Below are 21,883 nucleotides of genomic sequence, written 5' to 3'. Positions count from 1 at the left end.
GCCATCATTTGCTCGCGGTCGCTACCCGGTGGAACTCCAGAGTACATGATAGATTATTATTATTATTATTATGTACCCCTGGAACCGGCAACATGTGAGGTAGGGCGCTGTACACCCGGGTCCTTTTTTGCAGGCAGGCCCGCACCGTAACCCGGTTTCATCTGCTTCTTCGGCGGCGTGTCCCAACTTGCTTAAAAAAAGCGACAGGCATATCAGCGTTTGGGCATAGCGTTTGGCCTTAAGACGTCCGGCTTAAGAGCGTTCGGCCTTAGCGTGCCCGAGCACCGGACCTTGAAGAGGTGTTGGGAAGTTGGCGCTCGGCCTTGGAGCGCTCGACCTTGAAACGCCCGACCTTAAAGCGCTCGAACTAGCGACGGGCTTATCAGCGTTTGGCCATAGGCTATGGCAGACGCTATGGCCCATACAGTTTGGCCTTGAGATGCCCGGCTCAGCCTTGAAGCGCCCGACCTTACAGCGCCCGAGCTTTAGAGCGTTCGCCCCACATTGCCCCCCCCGACTCCAGAGCACCGGCCTTGAAGGGGTGTTGGGAAGTTGGCGCCTGACCTAAAGGCGCCCGACCTTAAAGCGCCGGGCCTTGAAACGCCCGACCATAAAGCGCCGGGCCTTAAAGCGCCGGGCCTTAAAGCGCCGGGCCTTAAAGCGCCGGGCCTTGAAGCGCCGGGCCTTAAAGCGCCGGGCCTTGAAGCGCCGGGCCTTGAAGCGCCCAAACTTATAGAGTCCGGACTTATTATAATATATCGTCGAACTTGTACTAGTAACTAAAATACGGGCACTGTGAGGCGAACGCTCTGAATCCTGGTGCCGGAAGGCCTGGTGCTGTTGATCCAGCTTATAAAAACGTGTCTTATAGGTCTAAGCGCTGTGAGGTTACGTCCAAGCGCTGTGTGGTTACGTCCAAGCGCTGTGAGGTAGGGCGCTGTACACCCGGGTGCTGTATGGCAGGGCGGCTAGACACTTTAAGATCGGACGGTATAAGTTCGGACTTCATAACTTCAGACGTTATAAGTTCGGACTTCATAAGTTCGGATATCATAAGTTTGGATGTTATAAGTTTGGATGCTTTCGCCGCTGGTCCAGGGGGCAAATACTTATTGTATAGAAAACAGAACAATGGTTTGCATAAGCGGAACGTGGCATGAGCAAGTAAGATATGCACTTGGAAACATAAAATCAAAGCCAAATGCAGTCATCATAAAGGACGTAAACAACAAATCAAAATATGAACGGTAAAGAGAACACTCAGGTCCATGGTTCACAGCGTACGTCGGCACCTGCATAACTGGCGGCATCTTGTAAAGTAAGTCACAAAAGCCTTACAAGGTTAGAGTACTCGCCCTAGCCAGTCAGTCAATTATCCACCCGGTCGAACAATCGGATTTAACAAAACCATATGATTCCGAAAACCAGAAGAAGAGAGACAGGAGCGACGTTAAATAGATCAGTCTCTGACGGGATTGCAATTCTCATGAACTGAACAGCTTCCAATCGCACAGAATGGTCAATAATTTTGTCCGCACGCAACGCGCCTTCGCTTAACGAGGCGGTAGAGGTGCCACCTCCGCTCCAGCTGTCGCGCAAGCACGGCGGAATGGCATCTTCCACGGAGCTGATCGATCGCTCGACCCCGACAAGCCGTTGTGTGAATCAAGGAAATTATCAAGCACTACGATGCGCTATACGTTCATTTTCCCCATGGAAAGAAAGCCTGGATGGACCCATTGCTCAGACGACGGGCGGCCGCAAAATTACAATGCTCAATTTCAAGGGCAAGCAGATCTATGCTTACGTGGTGATCTAGTTTGCCAAGATCGAGAACAACGGGCTTAAGTACCACGAATCCAACCAACCAAACTTGCGTCAAGATACAAACCAGAACTGCGCCGACGCGATTGCGGGACGGTACAACCTCGCGCTTGGCTCCATTGGCATCAAGAGCATTCTTCCGTCGTCGTCCTTGCATCGACAGCCACATGCAGCACCGAGTGCTCGATGATCCACTAGGACGCTATTGACGCGGTCGATCGTATGCACAGATATACTTGCTCTGAGACGCATCAACTTTTTGGCGGCAAGCTCCTTTTCTAGGGTGATTTTAAGCAAAATTCCCTGGTCATTCCACGTGGTTGACGCGATGAATTGGTCGAAGCTTGGTTGACGCGAAGCGATTTTGGGGTGTCGTGTCTACTCCCCATGTCCTCACCAATATGCGCGTACTTGGATACGATGCGCTGTTTCGACATTGTTACGATCCGTCGGCAACGGTACATACGGTCGCGACCGGGCAGCCTACGGCGGCTTCGGCGACGAGTAAATCTGACTTCCTGGTGGCATCGTCATCAATGGTGGCACACCACGCTCGCACTTACCAACTTCGTCAATTTGTTTGCCCTGAGCTTCCGTCCATTTCTATAGATGCGCTGTCAGCGTACCTTGCTCACCGTGCCATTTTGGCGCCAAAAGCGATGTCGTCGCTTCGATCAAAGCCATGCTACTTGCGCAAGTACCAGTAGCTGAGGTATCAGCGCGTTTACACTTCTGCCAACTGTGTCGAAGCTCACGAAGACGAGGTACAAGTTGCTACAGCGAACGACGACGACGATGATCTGCTACAAGAAACTGCTATCTACTACCCAGTTGAGTTCCACAACTCCGTTAACATCGCTGGCGTCCTCCACACTGTCTCGAGCTCAATGTCAACGCCACTGTCATGCTGCAGCGCAAACAGTAGTTTATATAACGGAACGCGACTCATGGTGCGCACATTGCGTACGATTTTGACCAGCTGCAACTGGCGCGAGGTCGTTTTCATACCTCGCATTCCGCTCATCAACGACGGTCCGCACAACACGCTGCCGTTCCAGCTCAAGTGTCCACAGTTTCCAGTCTGTCTCGCAATTGCGATGACTATAAACAAGTCGCAGGGTCCGACCGTACCTCGAGTTAACGTCAATCTACCGGAACCAGTTTTTGCACATATACAGCTCTACGTGGCGATGTCAAGCGTCAAAGCATGTGACAACATCAAAAGTTTGGCTCTCAACTCGAAGTCGGATGTGGACCAGTATCATCGTCTGCGAAGAGGTCTTCGACAAGACCGACCAGGCAGTACCACTACTTCTAATGTTGTTTTACTTATCCCATTACCAGACACTACGCTCCTATAAATACGATCTTATTACACGCTTTTCATTTCACTGACTCCATCACCGCTTCAAAGTGTGGCCGTAGGGCCACTGGACTAACCCTTGTCATTCATTGTGTACTCGTGTGGTCCATTCGCCAACCACATGGTCCATCATGCGCCGACTGCAACGAGCGGGAGCTGACGCTTAAGCTGTCGAAGTGCCAGTCACTACGACGGAGGTGGAGTACTTGGACATCAACTAACACTGGTGTCAGACCGGGCGGTGTAGTGCTCTACCTCGGACCATGCTACTTCCAGATGGCTCATGACGGCGACATAAATTTTGCGGACGATGATATTAGAAACGCGGTGGCCGAAGACCTCACGACCGAGCAAGACGACGTAGACAAGCCACCCATTAGTCAGGCACCCTCTGAATACGAGTGCAACTATCGAGACCCACGACAGAAGGCCAAGAGCTGCGACGCAGTGCACGGCGACGGGCAACAGCACTCGAGCGGCCAACAAGTGACTAGAACCAAACTCCGGATGAATGCGGCATTCGGCGACGACGACTGGTACGAGGCCGGGACGGACGCATGCGGCCCGGAGAGGAAGTACAAGGACCAAGGGGATGGGAGTTCATTCCCTTTCCACAATGAGAACACGAACAAGAGAAGGAAACACCCGAGTATGCCGTATCAACCAGGTACGGGCGTGAAGTCATCGGCAGAGGACAGCCTCTAGATTGACCGAGGAGACGTAGCGAGCTTCGAGGACGCAAGAGGCTCAGCGAACATTAGAAGGAAAAGCGCCAAGCACGAGAAAAATAATCATTTCTGGTTCTGCCGAGAACTGCGTTCTAGCTCTTATCTTGGCAAACACAGACGTGCCGCCACGCTTGGGAGAGCCAAGTACCGCAGGTCTTGCGGCTTTGTGACCGTGACCGGCCCATCAACACAAACACATACGAAGGGGGGCGTATTCCCTGAACATCGGCATGCGTACTAGAATGCAAATAGGAAAGTGAACTAGAACTACTGACTGTTAGGGCCCTGGGCACGGGTTCCTGTCCAGCCCCATCCCAACGGTCTTCCCGTAGAACGATCTACAACGATGAATCACAACGCCTTGCCCCGAGCCCAGTGATGAGAACCAAAAATATTCTTGTGAAAACCCCACAGTATGGTACGCTACCGTCATAGGCCTCTCACATCGCTCGCGAGGCAAAGTTGCATTCACGCCTCTCGGTTAATCGTGCCACCGGAAAGGCAGCATGCTGCATGACATCGCTAGCCTCCGTTATGACGGACCTAGCGACTCACGCCCCTGAGCAAGGCCTTGTTACCCTAGCCACAGCTAACCTTCGTCACAAGTCACGCACGCTATGATTATGTTGAGGCATGCCTCAAGACAATAATACTCCGAGGGTGATCGAACTGCAACTGGAGGGCAGTGACTACGAGCTGCTGTACTTATGAGTGCATAAACTGTTTGTAACTTCTCATAAAATAATACTACGGGATAGCCGTAGGGTTGATAGGCTCGTACTAGTAGAGCTCTAGTTTCTAGTCGTTTTTCCCGTAGTACTAGTACGCATTAACGAGGTAAGGGACATATTGGAATGAAAGCTCAATTGCAGTTTGCGTCGGAGCGATAAGGTGACAGTGCAGTTCGATTGCGTTTTTAGTGGTTTCTTGAGGTAAGGTGCCGCACAACGACTAGTGACCATCTTAGATATGAAATTGAACATTGGAGAGGCTACTACAAGCGCAATAAGTCGCTTTTGAATACGCGCAGCAGTGTAAGGTAGATATAGCCGTGCCACGTGATGTGAAAACGATTCAATGTTCGAAATCCTCTCTACATCAATTCCAGGGCCGGGTACGGTGCTCACCCTTGTGCACATTATGCCAAGTGGCGGGAGGTCAGAGACTCTCGGTCACACCAAAGCGGTTGCATGTGCTTTGCATCCTATAAATGCTGACACCGCGCCCAACTATTTCGGCGAGTAGGCGGTTAGAGCATTCGTGGGGTCGCTGGCGATACCCATATTGTGGTGGTGCAACCGAAATTGCTGCCAAAGCCTCGGCGTGAGGCCACGTTGCTGCTGCACGACCTTTTGCTGACGGCATTTATCAAGTTGAGCAACGTTGTCGCCCAGGACGCCTATGGTGGATAGGGGGTGGAAAGTAGACGTGACACCAAAAGCATCGATCCACTCGGAGCATTTTTCGACAAATTCTCCACGTGGAATGACTGGTTAAGTTTGCAAGAAATCGCCTCAAACAAAAACTTGGCTGGCGACGCTACGCAGCGACGTGATGCGGCTCTTTTATGCAGAGTATAAATGTGGGATTGACGGCCAATAGCATTTTGGTCAGCGAGTGAACATTGCTACCGCCACGAAGGAAGAGCATTGCAAAGTTCGTTGATGCACAAGCGACGTGGTCGTTGGCCGACAACACGCAAGCAGGAAGTTAGACAATGTTTAACCTCCTGAGAGTTTTATATCATATAGCACTTTCCAAAGTTGCACACAGAAATATTTGTCTTCGCTGGATTTGAGCCCGCTGGAGCTCTCCAAACACGCTCTCCCAGACAACGCGCTGCTATGGGTGGTAGCATGGGTCAATCTTTATTATTGACCCATGGTGGTAGGCAACATAAATTCAATATAGGCCACATCGATTGAATTTATGGTGCCTTGGGAAAGCCTTCAACGTAGTCAGAAGCCCCTTAACACCGTCCGACTTTTCGTTCTCGAGTAAGCACTTGAGCGTTGGGTCCAACACGATAGCATTCAAGACTCCACACCGTTGCACAGTACCCAACTTGAAACCCACAGAAAGTGTATGTATTATGTTGGCGAAGAAAATGAATCATTTGTTCGAAGCTCACGAAAAGAGGCTCGTCCACATCGTCGGCTGCACCCAGTTGTAGTCGTTGTGCTCGATAACCTAACAAAGACGTCATCAATGATGAGCCCACGCATACGCTCTCATCAACATCTTGAATCTGTGTGCGTAGCTTGTCGAAAATGGCTTTTTCCTGGTCCTGAATGAGAAACTTGGCATCCTATATAATAGTAACCTGTTGGCTCCAACGCTCATAGAGACATTAATGCGTCTACCTGGCGCGACGGCTCGAGCTGACCCAGGGCGCGGTCTGCGTTCACGAGCGACTCAAAGTACTTGAGCTGTGTGTAAAGCGCTTGGTCCGTGTACTCCATGACGACGGCGCCGCGGCATCCAGGCATCGCGCAGGCATCACCCTTGCGTCCACGCAGCGACTGCTTCTGCGTCCGTGCCCCACATGAGCCGTCGGTGCAAACGGCCCAACCCTGGTAGTAGCGTTTTGAGCACTCGCGGATCGCCAGGTGCATGCGGTTGGACAGCAGCACAAAAAGGTCTTCGCCATCGTTGCCTTCGTAGCCCCAGAAAGCGGCGCTGCAACTCGGACATTGCAGCCCCGTCACTGTGCCACCATCGGCGCGCGCGACCAAGATGCCTGGAAATGCACAAGCTTCCTTGCATTTCGCACACGTCAGGCGGACTAGAAAAACGTCAGCCAAGACAATTCAAGTGGACGAAAACGAACGCGGTGCGCAGGCCTTGAAGCGATCAGAGTCGTGCTGGAGGACGCTTGGAATCTCGTCGACCTCATCATCGCCGACGTTGCGCGCGGCATGCGAGAACTTGCTCGTGTCCAAGCCGAGGCAGTGGGCCAGCTGCGGACTCGAGGTGCCGTCAATGTGTGCGCAGAGACGGTTCACGGGCGGGTGGATCTACACCATCCATAAATAAACCGACGCCATGGGCTTGAAAATACCTGGGCTTCGAGGTACCACTCAATGTCGACATTGAGTTTGCCCTGCGAGCGCTTGATCTCATCTGGATGGTATGCGCGGCGCTGGCTTCCCGACTCTTCTTCCTTGCAGAGCACATACGGGATGTGCGTCCCGACACCGATGGCCTTGCCTTGACTGCGCAGCGCCAATGCCACTTGCACATGATACTGGATGGACGTAAGAAACCAATCAACCTCGTTCTACGCACCTGCTTGGCCTTGTCTGGGTACTGCTCTGGCGGCTTGTTGAGACTTTTGGTGATGACATACTGCTCAAGCGGCTCATTGCCTGCACGCATTCTCTCGGCGAGATCGCGGAGATAGTCGTGGATCTTTTCGACAGTCTCATCGCGCGCGAGTCCCGAGAGAATGACGTCGAGGATGTCGTTACCGACGCCCTTGGAGAGCACGCACCAGTCTCGGCGCACCAGGTCAAGGCCCTTGACCTCCTTCTCAAACGTCTACGTATGCGCACATGAGCGTATAGTGTCACAAGAGGTTTTTCGTACGACGAGCCCGTTGCGCTCCTTCACGACGAGCGAAGCATACTTTTTCTTGTTGAGAAGCAGGATCGTCTTGAAGATGTAGTCGACTTCGAGCTCGAGCAGCTTGAAGTGCTTGTTGCACTGAACCTGGATCTCGCGACCAATACGCTTGGCGTCTTCGAGCTTGTCACTGCGGGAGTCGACCATGATCGAGTCCGTGTCGCCATAAATGACGTCGTAGCCGCACTCTTGCTCCGCGACCTCTTGCGCGCGTAAAAGTGTCTGCCGACCGGTCGATGTGATGAGCGCTGCAATCGGTTTGGCGTAGAAGCGCGAGTAGCGAAAGCCGAGACAACCATACATCGAGTTGGCAGTCAGCTTGATGGCGCGCTGGCGGATGTCGAGGCGCTTGGCCTTCTCGACCTGCCCCGCGGCTTCCTCGGCCTTGAGTTGGTTCTTGACCTGCTTGCGCGACTCTAGGAGCCGCTTGATGACCTGCGGCAAGACGCCTTCCACCGCCGTCGCGCTCGGAAGCTCTGGCACGTCGCCGTGACTCGGCATCACAACCTCCTCAACGCCGTCCTCGTTTTCTTCTGCGTGGAGCTCGGCGGGGAGCGGGGCTGATGCCTCGAGCAAGTTGCGCTCAACGGTCGTGAAACAAATGTTGTACTCGCGGATGATGCTCGGATAGAGCGAGTTGAAATCGAGGAGCACGACAAAGTTGTCGTACAGACCCTTCTTCGGCGCAAAGACCATGCCGCCCGCGTACCCCGCAGCCTCGCGACGCTTCTTGGACTTGGCCTTGTTCTCGGCCTTGAACTTTTCCGGCACGATGAACTTGTGCTTCGAGACGTCAAATTCGTGCAAGAGGAGGTATTCGATGCGCTCAGCGCGCTTGTTGGCCATCAGCGTTCGGCTCCAGAGGTACCCGCAGAGGTTCGCAAGCTGCTTAGAGAGCGGGAGCACCTCAAGTTTGTGCATGAGCTGCAGCACAAACATGGCGTCATCGAGTGTGTGTTGCAGCAGCTTGACAAAGTTCTCAGCGCTCGACGTGAGGATCGACGGCAGGTCAGTCATCTCGACTTCAACCCGGGTCTTCTGAAGCTGCGTCGCGACAAGGTGTGTGAGCGAGTAGGTCGATTGCGACGTCAAAAGCTCCTTGGCAGCGACGAACGTGTCGCAAAATAGCCGCCCATTGGACATGTCATCAAGACGGTACTCGTTCCAGCCCTCGCCAGCGTTCATGGGCATGAGCATCCCGCGCCGAAGCCGCGTGAGGCGCGACCACGACCCTCCGAGCTTGTAGTTGTCCATGCGTGAGAGCAAAACGTCAAGCGTATACCCGTGCAAGTTGTGGCCCACGATCAGATCCGGGTCCTCCCGCTGGACTCGCGCGAGGAAGAAGCTGAGAAGCGCCTTTTCGCTCATCTCGAGGCTTAAGCACTGCGGCGCGCGGAATCGTTCGTTCTTCTGCGCAGCCTGGGCGTAGCCGTCCGGGAACTTGTCGCTCATGAACGGGCGAATGCCAGAGAAGTGCGAGATTTGGCTCTTCTTCGTGACTGTGCCCTCCGGGTTTACGTTGCTCTCCGTGATGGCAGAGAACGCGACAACCTCGTGCTTGTGCGAGTGCGGGTTGCAGCACGTCTTCAAACTGAGACTCATGACGGTGAGCGGCGGCGCCGGCAGCCCCATGAGCGTCGAGATGGCGCAAGGGCTCGGGGCTTCATATTCGACCTTGCAGTAGCTATTTTGGTTCTGGACGACCCGTTGCGCACCCGCGACACGCACCCACGAGGGCCCGAGGAGCTTTCGGCGGATGAGGAACGTCTCGAGTGGACGCACGGTGGCACCAATGATGCGCGAGAACGACGACCCACCCTTCTGGCATACGTCCGGCGATGGCACTCCGTACTTGGCCGGGTACTTGACTTTGAGGTAAACATTCTTGCCCCGAGGTACGTCCGGAAGCTCAAATGCATAGCTACTTGTGATTCAGATTTGCAAATGAATCGTGTAGACGCACCTGCGCTCGACGAGCTTGGTGCGGAACTCTTGCTGGTCCTTGCGCTCTTTGATGATGGACGGCATGAGGAGCGCGCTGATTTCGCGATGCATCGTCATCCAAAGCGCCTGTTGCTCGTCTTTCGGTAGGTCTGCCATCGTCGGGTACGAGCTCTTGAGGTTGTCCGGGACCTTGGGCACGACGTAGAGGTAGCGTTGGAGGTTGTTGACGACGACGCAGCAGCTCTTGAGCGCATCACCATCCTTGGTCTATCGTCACACGTTCAAACTCTTGCTTTTGATGGCGAATCCAAGTGCCTACCTTGCCGATGACGTAGAGCTTTCCAGGGCGGTCACGGACTTCCACGACGTCGATCCAAAACATGTGAAGCTCGTCCGTTGCAGCCTCGAGATGGGAATTCGAGGCGTTGGCTTCCGTGACATCCACCGTGTCAGGTGCATCGCTGCGACTCCACCACTCGTTGACTTCGTTTGAAGGCACTGCAAGATCGATGGCCGGAACTGGCGCGGCCGGGGCCTCGACGAGAGGTTCGGGTTCTTGCTTGACCATGGCTTTTGCGGCACCAACGGACGCTTCAATACGGTTCTCGCGGGCCTAGATCGCACATGAGATTTTGATTGTTTGGATGTTTTCCACCTTCTTCAGGAGCATCTCGCGCTTCGTCAAGCTGCGCTCTGGGAGAGGTGCTTCGTTGAAAACCTCGGCGACGACTTCGTCTTCGACAATAGGTGCCAGCGCGGGCTCGCTCGACATGGGCTCCTCTTCACCGATCGAGTCGTTGTCGCCACCGTCGTAATCGTATCCAGTGTCATCGAACGCATCGAGGTTGTCGTCATGCTCGTTGACCGCGTCATTTGGTTTGCTTCGCGCATGCGACGTAGGCGCGGAAAATGCAGGACTGCGAGTCGCAGGCTTTGCCGGGCGTGCGAATGGCGTTGGTGCGGTGGGGAATGTGCGGACAGACCGCGGCAGCGTCTTCTCCATGGGGTTGCTCGTCAGGTCATCGAGCATGCTATCGAGATCAATATCTACACAAGATGAATACTAAGCCGACAGCGAAGAATGCATAATTCGCTACCGCGCTTGACGTGCTTAGGCTTGGACGCAGCCTTGACCTCTGGGGCGCCTCCTGGCTTGGAGAAGAACATGCTCGTGATCTTTTGGTCACCAGCGCCGAGTTTTGCGCGTTGAATCTTTTTGGCGCGCTTCACATAGGCGCTCGAGAGGGCGCCCGTGTTGGGGCGCTTCTTGCCGGAGACGTCCGTGTCGGCGTCGTCGACCATCTCTTCGTCGCCGTCAGGGTCGGCGTCAAAGTACTGCTCCTCGCCGTCGTCATAGTAGCCCATGCCACCTTCATCGTCCTCGACAAAGGGCAGCTCTTCGCGGCGCTTCCGGACCAGCTCGTTGTACTCTTCCTCGGTCACCTCCTGGTAGATGCTGGACTCGGCCGCGTTGTACGTGTCGATGCGCCGGACCTTCTTGTCTTCGTCGTCGCCAACGACGGCGTCGCGCAGGCGGCGGATCTCGCTCAGCGCCTGGCTGCGGCTGCCACCCGCGGAGCTGCGCGCGGACCGTCGGGACATGCTTGGCAAAACCACAAACTCCGCAAATGGGCTTCGCGCCAAGCTCGGGTTTTTTATTCGCGCCGGAAACCGCTCGTATTTAATTGCGAGCCCCTCGCGCAGCAATACATTTTAAAAGACTTTCGGCGGTACCCACTATTAAAATTCGTCGCGGGTATTGGATTCGCGGATATTCCTTTATTTTGACCAATCATTAACGGGGCCAGAAAACGCCCGTTTGTTGTCCAAACAGTGTTTGAGCACTGTTTTATACACTGGCCTGTTCTTGGTTTGACGAAGGAGCGACAACCGTTGATAGTTTGATACTTCATCTCTCATGCATCGTTGGAGGACACGGTCGTTTTCTCTGGCATTGTCGAGCGACTCTCGGCGGGGGCCACTTTCGCTGGCCGCTTGACAATCGTAAAGTACGCATCGTGCCGAAACACTTGGGGGTCGTCGACCATGTGGATAGCGCCTTTCACAAGCAGGACGCGGCCGACCTCGACGGCGTCGGCTTCGGAGGGCACGAGGTGCGCGGCGACAAGGGCCTCGATCGTGTCGTTCGTCGCAAAGCAAATCACGGGGCGCTGGAACAGCCCGAGCGTCTTGCGCGTGGGGAGCACAGTCGTCGTGATTTCCGTCAAGACTCGGTCGTCGTCGGCGTCATTGGCTGTGCGTACAAAGAGCGATCGCTTGTGCAGGTAGTGCAGCACCTCGGGCACGTGGCCGTGGTGTTCGCGCAGCTTCTGGAGCGAGTGCGACCAGAACTTGGGCTCGAACCGCCGCGGGTGGGCTCGTTTGCACCACAGAAAGAGCGCCATTTGGTACGACGTGAGGCGGTGCGCATCGCCCGAAATGCCGCGGTTCAGTAAGTCGTACTCGAGCAGGTTTGGGTCCACAACCAGGTTCCCAAGCCGATCGAGGACGACGGTCGTGCCGACTTCAGTGAACGAGTCCCACAGTGTCCGCAGCTACATTACTGTGAGAGCTCATCATAATGGATAATAAAATGCACCGGCGTGTGGCACACGGGGTCCTGGGCGTTCACGAAGCGAAAGTTGGCCGGTACACGGGCGTTGTAGACGCGCTTGTACGCATTGCCGCCGACGCGCGGACACCCAAAGGTTGTGCACGCGACGCGCGACGCACCGTACTTGAAGGCCACGTCGAGACTGCAGAGCGTGGCGAGCGCACCGCCAAGACTATGACCGGTAAAGTACATGCTGCGCGGGTTTTCTTCGTTCATTGTTTCGAGGCGAGCGAGGACGCGGTCGGCTACGGATTGGTACGCGTCCCAAAAGCCACCGTGGACCCACGGCGTCTTAGCTTTGCAAAAGTTGGGGCGAGAGATGTTGTGTGGCACGAAGCGCGGCCTCTTGTCGTCGCTCGCGGCCGGAAGCAAGTTGTAGTCGACACACATGTGCTTGGAGGCATTGAGGTCCGTCTTGTAGTTTTTCCAGCTCATCGAGCCGCGGAAGGCGACGATGATCTTGTCGGTCGAGTGCGCAATGAGGCAGTGCGTGTCGCTCTTCGGGTCGTGGAGGTGGTCTGCCAGCGCAAACTCGGCGCTGCCAATCATCCTGTGGAGATGCAGAAAGTCCTGCGAGTAGTCCTTGTTGCCACACGCGTACGCAAGGTATGCAAAATTGAACATCTCGATCTGGTCCTCCAGCACAAAATGGCGCGGCTCGATCACGAGCGTGTTCTGGAGCATGTCGACGAGGCGAAAGTTGGCGGTTTGGTGCACGTCCGAGGCGTGGCAAAAGTACCGAATGCGGTGCGTCGGGGCCGCGAGCGCGTTGGGCGACGATACAAACCAACCGCGAAGACCGACGGCGTCCGTCGGCAGGCAGGCGTACCTATCACACCACTTCAATCCAAGCACAACGATTGGAAAGAGCATCTCACATGGCCGTGACGAGCCAGCCTGCGATGGTGAGCTTGAGTCCGAACGTGACGGCGAGGCTGCCCGTGCAGCGAAGCGCAGTACCGTCGGCGCTGTAGTAGTTGATGGGGAGGAGCCATGCGACGAGGTGGCCGCTCAGGACGAGTACCAAGATCATCTGTGCGTTGTAGTACATGAAAAAGTTGAAAGCGATGAGGAGCTTGGAGAGGTTGCGCACGAAAGTCTCGCGGAACGACCGGCGCACGGCTGCAATCTCGGCCCACGCCCAGAGCGAGAAGCCAACGTCGCACGCTGTCACGACCAAGGTTGCTGTCACGACGCGGAGCGGTGGTGTCACGGTCGCGCTGCCTTCCTCCAAGTACCGGAGCCGAATTGTCGTGATGGCGTTGGTCATGGGCACGTAGTCCAGGATGATGCCGTTGACCACGCCGAGGTAGACACGGAGCCCGATGTAGACGAGGAACATGGTGGCCGATGTTCCAATGTCTGTGACTCGGGTTGCGTGGTGCGTGGCCTCGCTCACGCGGAAGCAGCTGCAGACCTTTGTGAGCACAACGTAGAAGACCGTAGCCTGGATGGCGTTGAGGACGTTGCGAACGACCAAGCTCACGGGCTCGACGTCGCCACTGCCGTGGCACGTGCTCCACACGTGGCCGGCGCGCACAGAGAGTGATGCTTCTACGATGAACTCGCCAAGCGTGATGACGCCATACGTGCTTGCAATGTACGCCATTGTCTCCTGAACGGGCTGGCGCGCGGGAAGGACGTAAATACGGCGCGCAAAGACACCGCAAGCAACCGAGATGAAGACATAGCTCGCGTAGTGGCCGATGCTGATGACGAACCAGAGCCCTTCGCCCGCGGCGGCGACACTCGCGCTGTTGTCCGAGTTGAGCCAGAAGAGCACAGTTGTGAGACTAAGAAGCATCCCGAGCGCAAGCGCGAGGTGGAACAGCACGTATGTCGTCGCAACCTCGCGTGACGTGAGGGCGTCGATCTTGAGGTCCGTCGACGACACCATCGAGATGCGCCGGAGCGTAAACGCACTGCGCCCGAGCGAACCGGCCTGCCGTGCAATTTCGGATATGCGGCGGCTCACGTGGGCCGAGGCCTCGCCACTGCGCCGACGCAGGCTCGTCCGTCCAAAGTCTGGTACTAGTACGCGGCGAGGCCCCATCGCCAGCGGAAGGCGACTCGTCGTCGCGGTCGTCTGGAGTCCAGTCACGGTACTCATGTCAATGCTACCAATGTCGACAGCCAGGACATCTTGCTCGACCGTCGCCGGGCTCGCCATCGGTGCAAGGATGGCTGCCGCTGTTTGCTCTTGCGGCTAAAACGGGAAACGCTGAAATGGCGGTCTCACAGTTTCACAAAACAACACCGATTTTAAGCAGCACAACGGCGCTGTGTGTATACCGTCCAGAAGCGCAGCGCCTCCTCGAGTAGAATCGGCTGCAGAAGGTTGAGCTCGGCAGTTCACTTCGCCACTCATTTATGGATCAAGGCAAAGGTCTCGTGTATTCAAGTCGCTTAGTTCTTGTTGACGAACGAGACACCCTTGGCGATCTGCTTCTCCAAGTCTACAAAAGCAGCACATTTTAGTCAGTGTCCCTCGATTAAAGGCACGCAACGTACCAGGCAACATGGCGTCGAAGTTGGCCTGCTCAACAGCGTTCAACGTGCCAAAGTGGTGCACCTTCTCGACACCGTTGGGGCCGAGCGTGACGGGCGTCGAGAAGAACGGGAGGCTCGTGACGTCGTTCTGCGTGTACGAGCACTCGACGACATCCTTGGCGCCGGTCATGGCGTCCAAGAGGCGCCTAGATGAAGCCACCATTAGTGTTCGTGTTGCCATGTACTAAAGAGGCATACGTCGTGAAGCGAGCACCCGCGTACGCCATGGAGAGCGTGGCCGAGCCAGCGCCGTTCTTGGCCTGGACAACCTCATCACCGCCGAACTGAATGCGCTTGATCAAGGCATGGAGCTCATCGTCCGACCACTGGCGGTCGAGCTTGAGGTGCGAGAGGAGCGGCAAGATGGTGGTGCCGGCGTGGCCGCCGATGACCGTGACGTTGGTCGTGCGCGGGTTCCAGCCCTGCGACTGGCCGACGAACGTGTTGGCGCGGACAACGTCCAACGTGGTCACACCGAAAAGGCGCTTGGGGTTGTAGACACCCGCCTTCTTGAACGTCTCGGCGACAATCGGGACCGTCGAGTTGACCGGGTTGGCGATGATGAGCATCATGGCCTCCGGGCAGTACTTGGCGCACGCAGACGCCAACGACTGGACGATCGACGCGTTGGTGTTGAACAAGTCGTCACGCGTCATGCCGGGCTTGCGCGGGACACCAGCGGGGATGACGACGACGTCCATGCCCGTGAGCGCCTCCTCGATGTTCTCCATGCCGGCGACGCCCGTGACCGTAGCGCGCGTGTTGCAGTGCGAGACATCAGCGGCCACACCAGGCGTGTTGACGACATCAAAAAGCGACAAGTGCGAGATGTGGTCCGAGTCCTATCATTGCTATGTCAGCGTACGTAGCTTCACAGTTAGCATGCGTACCTTGAGCAACAAGCTCATGGGCTGGCCAATGCCACCGGCGGCGCCGAGGACGGCAACCTACGCAATCCGAGATGAGTTCCATGTCCATCGTCCACCAATGGTACCTTCTTGCCGGCAGCGGCAGCGCTGAAGAAGCGGGCGGAGATCGAGCGGGCGAGCATGTTCAACTGAGGTTGGCAACGCAAAAGTGCAAATGCCGACCACACGCCCAATCTTAGTCGAGTACCGGATATAGCTATCCGGATCCGCCTTCGAATTCTCCCAGCGAAATTCGGACATTTGGGAACAGCGGAAATCCCTAAACTAACAGGGATCCTGCCGATTGCTGATAGTACGAGCTTGCTTACCAGCATATTCAAATTGGAAACTTGTATTGGCCAGTGATTCTCCGCAAGTATTTACACGGCATTGTGCTAGGGGCTATACTCGCCAGTAGCTGCATCCCGGGAATACTTTATGGACTGGCCCTCGTGACGATAAAGACTCCACAGTCTTTGTTTCTGTTCGTTATAACGGGATGAAAATGAGCAAGCGAGCTTTGCCAACTGAGAAGCTTGGTAATGAAAGAAAAGTTGCTTGTTGCGGTCGGGTGGCAGAAAGCCAAACTCTGCTTTATGGCTTGAATGCTAGAGTGTACCGGCACCTTGCCAAACAGAGGCATGCGTTGGAAAGCATGTTGTTTGGGGCTCATATAGAATTCGGATAAGTCCTCGCTGCCGAAATCGACACCCACTGGCTGTTTACACATCAGCGTCATTTTGTGAATGCACCCCATGCTTTGTCACACTCGCATCGACGATTGGCTGTAATCTAACCAATGGGCACTTTTGATTCGTCGAAAAGATGTGGCTCCGAGGCAAAAGCAGGCACGACAGTGAGGTGCAGGACGTGATGCAATTAGGTTTCTTTGGTCGTTATGTCGGCATACTTGATATTTGTATTGAGGGATAGAAACGAAGTGAAGGTTTGGAGCAACACTCGAACGATCGTTCGAGAATACAAGCCGCTGGGATCATGGAATATCTCGGTAGATGCAGGAACAAGGGCTTTTAGGACTCTCATAGAACGATTTAACGTACATCAGAGGTAACTATCCTAAAGCATCTCGTCTCCGGTCATCGGCATGTGTCCTCAGAGCGAACATTCAAATCCAATTGAACTGTCTTCTCGGGCCAATACGTAGCGATACGACCACATGAAGCAGGACATCCTGCTTCTTGAAGTAGTATTGTTTTTGTGTCCGAGGGGTGGGGCTGCACCGCACCCAATTTCAAACGCAAATGCTGTTTGTATGCATTGGAGCGCCATCCCTAGCACTTCTAGCACTTCAAGTAGACCCAAGAGAAAAGCGTCACCTTGGTTTTGCTGCCGATAGCTCTCCCGGTGCTAGTACCAGCATAAAATGCAATCCACCACCGCGCGTGAACTCGGGCAAAAGTTCTTGATGTGCGTTTTGGGCAAAGCCCTTTGTGGGAACATGTATTATTCTGTGGGTACGCGAAAGGAGTTGTGATTAGTGTAAATTGCCTTGGTGGTTGTCGCCCTTGGTGATTGCACTGCGGGTTACACGGTGAACACTTCGTGCAACAGTTGAGCCGTAGACGAGGCATGACACTGAAAGGATGGACCTGCCCATCACCGTTGGCATCAATGACCACCTGTCACAATACCGCTAACGTTAACGGTGTATGAGCATGTTCTTTTAGGCACCGAACGATTGTTGGTGCCAATAACTTAAGTATACGGGGCACGAACAGACTGGTAGAAAGCGCCGTGTTGATATGCTCTATCGTGTCCACTGAATGAGGCACAATCCCTTGGCAAGCATGCATCACGTCATAAGTATGCATCACACGGATCCACTTGGATCTAATGGGAGTACGTACACTGCATAAATTGAAAAAATGAAGCAGCCTCCGTCGTCCTTGCTGCAACTTGCTCTTCGAGCCAGGGCCGTAGCCACGGAAACCCAACGTTGGTGGCGGTTGTTCCACGGAAGCATATCATGCGGTCGCTGCTGCCAACCGTCGGCTTGTCTTCGATTTCGAGCTTCTGTGCCACCTCGTTTTCGTCCATGAGCATATTGAAATTGACGCCGCGAGCGACATGCGTCTGCTGTATCTGTGGCCTCTTCTCGCACTTGTGGCCTTCGTTGCGGGCCAATCGACGGTCAAGTGCCCTAATCCGCGTGTGCGCAAGGCCTGGAGCACGTTTTCGCAGACCGAGAAGGACACGTACATCGACGCTGTGAGCTTGGCCATGAAGAACGGGCTGCATCAACGCTTCGTCGAGATCCACATGGACCCCCCGTCCGAGCGCGAAGCCCACGCGTGCATGTTCATCTACTGGCACCGCGCGTTCTTACTCGCGTACGAAAACATGTTGCGGTCGCTCGGTACGCAGTTTGCTTGCGTGACGATTCCATTTTGGGACTACCCGCGGCTCGGCGCCAACTTTGCCGGCCGGCAGTGCCGCAGTATGCTCGACTGCAGCGATCTCCTCAAGGACTTTGGCGGCTCGCTACCCCGAGGTAACAGAACTATTTCTCCGTGATCCTCATCCCATGAACTGAGTAGGCAGAAACGGTGCACGCACGTACGCGGTGAGCGGAGTTTCTTTCCAGTCGGACAACTGCGTCTCGTCGCGTATGACCCAAAACTTTTGCGAGAGCACGGCGGCGTTCAACGCGAAGAAGTGCATCGGTTGCATGCCCCGCAACGACTGGTCGAAGGTTGCCGTCCCGCCGGAGGTGAGCCTCCTGAGCATGTACAACAGTATTCTGGGCAACGGAAACCCGACACTCGCTACGGCCTCGTCCGGCATCCAATACGGCGCACACAGTACGGATGTATCGAACCATGGCCGGCTAACGGGCTGTGTAGACAATGTGCATGGCTTCCTCAGCTCGGTCATGGGCACGTTTGCGTCGCCCGCCGACCCCGTCTTCTACGCCCATCACGTATGCAACGATGAATATTGTGCGCATAGTTGACGTGAGCGCTAGGCCATGGTCGATGCGATGCACACCATCTACTACGATTGCGTCGTGCGCAAGGCGGCGATCAAAGACCCGACGAGAGATTCTCGGACGTGGTCGTCTTGCCGCAACTACGTTGGCAAGACAATCTCGCCCTCGGACGACATCATGATGCAAGTTTCGGGGAAAAGTAGGCCCAATTCAGCCGTGGCCAGGGAGTGACGAGCGTATTGTTGTAGACGGGCGAATGACATCGGTGTGGAAGCTTGACAACAACCCGCTCTACACCTACTTCAAGGACCTGCCGCGACAGTACATCGGTTATGCGGATACGCTCCGCATCGACAAGCACCAGTACCAGTACACGTTCGAAGGCACGACACTCGCGGGCATGAACACCCAGTGCTACCGTTTCAAGGCGACCAGTCTCTTGCTTGCTGAGGAGAGCACGGGCTACCCATCGCAAGCGCCCGTGTATGGCATGTCGGGCGACACGAAACAGTGTGTCGCGAAGCAAGCCAATTGGATGGCCGAAGCGACGGCACTCGCGTCAAAGAACTACAAGGATCCGAGCGACGTCAACAACCAAGTGCAGATGATGCTGTGCGTCTACTACAACGAATGCCTCGGTGGTGTCTTCGACTACTCCGACACGTTCAAGGAGAACTTCCGTGCTGTCGTCAAGCCGCCGTGCCGCCAAATCATTGACGATCTGGCCCGCAACGATTGCGTCATTGGTGTCGAGGGCTGGGAGAAGGTGCTTTTGAAGTCGTACACGTGCAACAGCCCGTCCAGCGATTTTGCTTAAGTGCCGCTTTACGCATGACAACGTCACAATGGCCCGCGTGGCCGACCAATGCATAGTACTGACATGTATACTTTGGGCGTTAATTACAAACACGTTCTTTACTTTTAAAGATGGTGGGGTGCGGCGCTGTGCCTTCGAAGAAGAACGACAATCCGCGGTCGTGCTTTCAGCAAGGCGGCCACAAACCTCGTTCCACAGCTCGCACGCAAGAACCAACGACCACGCACCGGAAGGAGTTCCTTAGCTATCGAGTAATCTTTCGTATTTGGTCAATCGTCCAGCGGAATAAGCACGCTTTCTGCGGGCAGGCAAGTCTCAACAGGAAGTCTCGTTGGCCGTGGATTTTTCGGAGTGATAGACGAAGATTGATTGTCATTCCGACCTACCCTCTTTCATGACTATCACAGCTTCACTTTACGATGTGCACTGCCTTGCCTCCCAGCACAGCAACATCCGACTCGAACCGTGCGACCACCAGTCCCAACGACGATCGTCCGCACGATGGATGTCGCTGCAATCGCAAGAAGCACAAGCACGGCTTCGCCAGGTCTGCCCTTGGGGGTTACATAATTAATTGGCTTCATACTTCGCACGCTCTGCGCGGTCTCGCATGCGTTTTATTGCGCACGGTATACAGCCAAGACGTCGTCGTTGTACAATGGGTTGCGCTGTTCTCCAAGCTCCGCCAGTCGGAGCTCTATCGCAAGCTCAACGACTTCTGGTGCGCAAACGACGGCCTCGTAGTCATCAACTGGGACAAAGTTCATTCGTGGTTCAATCCCGAGACGCACAGAATTCATTTGAAGCTGCCCGACGTGCCGTCAATGCCCGGTTTCCTCTTTGGGCTCTTTATTGCGTACAAGTGGTAAAATGCATCCACGGTATCAAGCTAATTCACTTGGTTCTGGCTCATACTTGACCACGGTTTCTGTTTGCTGCCATTTCAGTGAGGCAGTTCTGCACCATTGGTTCAGACGCATATTGGTAGGAGGTATCTCAACACTGACCTCAACATGCTGTTCCGTCTTTGGCGGACGCGTTGATAGCCTTCACCAGGCTCAAAAGCAGAATCAGCGAGCGTTGAGCGTGCTACTTGATTCAGGTAACAACGACTTCAGGTATGGGCCTCACCCGCGGCCGCAAGCGTTGTAGGACGGCGACAGAGAAGCAAGATGAGCCCCACGCCGCCGCCTTCGCAACCACGGCCCGGTGAACGAATGAAGAAGGAGATTGCTAGTATCTACGTCGTTTGTAACAACGAAGATGATGCGAACTTGGAAGCCATGGAGCAAAATACCGATTGTGGACGTATTCGAAGGCCTGCTGACCAGTGGCCATGGCGAGACGCTCCGTCGATCCTGGGCCCGATGAGCAAGCACGCAGAATGAGGAAGAAAGTCCATGGCGGAGATCCTTCCGTTTCAGGACGCCTAATTGAAGCGCGAGATCCGCAAGTCGGCAAGAACCGTAAAACATCGAGAGACGGCGGCGATGTTGCAGCATCCCGAAGCCTCGCTGGCAAGCGCTAACCACCTTCTCGGTGTCCAACCCATAGAGAATGCTCCCAAAGGCGTAGAAGGCTGGACAGTTGACTGAGAAGGAGGATGCATGACCTTCGCGATGCAGGTCTTCGACGTCCGCGAAACACATCAGAGCGAAAGGCATGTCAAGATCAACGACAACCAAGGTATATTGCAGATATGGCTTCCAATGTATGATGTGTTGCCTCCTAGCTCAGGCGATTCCGTACAACAAAAGCTGGCAAGATTGGCCAAGTACATACGCGAACTTCGAAAGCGCAGATATCTGAGCCATCATCCCTCAGATGTAACGCATCGTGGACTGGAGACCAGCTATGCTGATTTCTCTAGCTGTCACAGCGCAGGCAATTCGTGACGGCATAAGCAATATTCTTGATCGATGACGAACAGTGCACTTTATGTAGCAGCAATCGTGTACCCCGCTGAAGCCACTCTAGCTGCCGAGATCATGCGCGACCGCGCTCGGACACATGTGTCAACAAACCCCGCTCCGGACCATCGAGTGAAAAAGGCCAAGTCCATCGAAGTCAAGCGTATACGCGTGCTGGTTGCAAGGGCACCGACCATGACGAGCATTACTCGAAAAGAGGTGAATATCTTGAAGCGCACCTACACGAAGGACCCACGTCTCGCGCCTTTGGACTATCTTTTGGGCTCTTGAGACCCGAATGCCCATGCTTTTGACGACGAGGTGTTCAGCGGCAACGAGTCTAGTCCCACTTGCCGCATTACAGTGACACTTGGAGCTCCAATGTCGGAAGAAGACATTTGCTTGCTCGGGGGAAAGGACAACTTGGTTGCGAGTCAAGAGTCGTCGTTTTCGTTTTCCCCAGTTTGCTAGGTCCCGTACCAACCCGTAGGCGAAAAGTCGATCGTAGCTCACTGATATATCCAAAAATGAAATTGTTGATGACATCGCTTCTAAAACAGCATGGACGGGTTGTCACATGAGTATCGTTTGAGGAGCACCGATTCCCAGCCTTCAACGCCGATCACAGCATCGCCCTGCGCGAGGTCGTCG

General features: G+C 54.9%; 5 protein-coding genes across 5 annotated transcripts in view; 1 reads left to right on the top strand and 4 right to left on the bottom strand.

Annotated features, from left to right (window-relative positions):
* Window positions 1–6,034: 6,034 nt before the first annotated feature.
* SDRG_11856 (hypothetical protein) lies at window positions 6,035–11,085 on the bottom strand (the record flags this gene model as incomplete). The annotated part of the gene is made up of 13 exons (XM_008617910.1): window positions 6,035–6,105; window positions 6,155–6,223; window positions 6,279–6,700; window positions 6,746–6,932; window positions 6,977–7,162; window positions 7,204–7,455; window positions 7,504–8,046; window positions 8,128–9,460; window positions 9,503–9,750; window positions 9,803–10,096; window positions 10,139–10,201; window positions 10,349–10,530; window positions 10,581–11,085. The coding sequence occupies 13 exons, from the start codon at window positions 11,083–11,085 to the stop codon at window positions 6,043–6,045; spliced, it is 4,347 nt and encodes a 1,448-aa protein (XP_008616132.1). The 3' UTR covers window positions 6,035–6,042.
* Window positions 11,086–11,356: 271 nt separating this feature from the next.
* Window positions 11,357–14,313, bottom strand: SDRG_11855 (hypothetical protein). Its single transcript, XM_008617909.1, has 3 exons — window positions 12,976–14,313; window positions 12,083–12,926; window positions 11,357–12,038 (listed from the first exon to the last, which is right to left on the bottom strand). Exons 1-3 carry the CDS (start codon window positions 14,265–14,267, stop codon window positions 11,400–11,402), a joined length of 2,775 nt encoding a protein of 924 aa, XP_008616131.1. The 5' UTR covers window positions 14,268–14,313; the 3' UTR covers window positions 11,357–11,399.
* A 151-nt stretch (window positions 14,314–14,464) lies between these two features.
* On the bottom strand, window positions 14,465–15,732 carry SDRG_11854 (malate dehydrogenase, NAD-dependent). The gene is made up of 5 exons (XM_008617908.1): window positions 15,642–15,732; window positions 15,538–15,594; window positions 14,846–15,489; window positions 14,609–14,793; window positions 14,465–14,553 (listed from the first exon to the last, which is right to left on the bottom strand). Exons 1-5 carry the CDS (start codon window positions 15,696–15,698, stop codon window positions 14,504–14,506), a joined length of 993 nt encoding a protein of 330 aa, XP_008616130.1. The 5' UTR covers window positions 15,699–15,732; the 3' UTR covers window positions 14,465–14,503.
* A 1,911-nt stretch (window positions 15,733–17,643) lies between these two features.
* Window positions 17,644–19,322, top strand: SDRG_11853 (hypothetical protein; the record flags this gene model as incomplete). Its single annotated transcript, XM_008617907.1, has 5 exons — window positions 17,644–18,067; window positions 18,114–18,377; window positions 18,420–18,496; window positions 18,542–18,704; window positions 18,754–19,322. 5 exons carry the CDS (start codon window positions 17,644–17,646, stop codon window positions 19,320–19,322), a joined length of 1,497 nt encoding a protein of 498 aa, XP_008616129.1.
* A 2,461-nt stretch (window positions 19,323–21,783) lies between these two features.
* Window positions 21,784–21,883, bottom strand: part of SDRG_11852 (hypothetical protein) — a gene marked incomplete at its 3' end in the record, with an annotated part of 1,855 nt that continues 1,755 nt past the window's right edge. Inside the window, exon 6 of the mRNA XM_008617906.1 lies at window positions 21,784–21,867. Within this exon, the coding sequence (XP_008616128.1) occupies window positions 21,784–21,867 (84 nt within the window). The remainder of the gene's footprint in view (window positions 21,868–21,883) is intronic.

This window comes from Saprolegnia diclina (assembly GCF_000281045.1).
Source record: "Saprolegnia diclina VS20 unplaced genomic scaffold supercont1.44, whole genome shotgun sequence".
Taxonomy (NCBI): Eukaryota; Oomycota; class Saprolegniomycetes; order Saprolegniales; family Saprolegniaceae; genus Saprolegnia; species Saprolegnia diclina.
The sequence above is the reverse complement of the archived record's forward strand: the minus strand, read 5'-3'. Positions and strand labels throughout refer to the sequence as shown.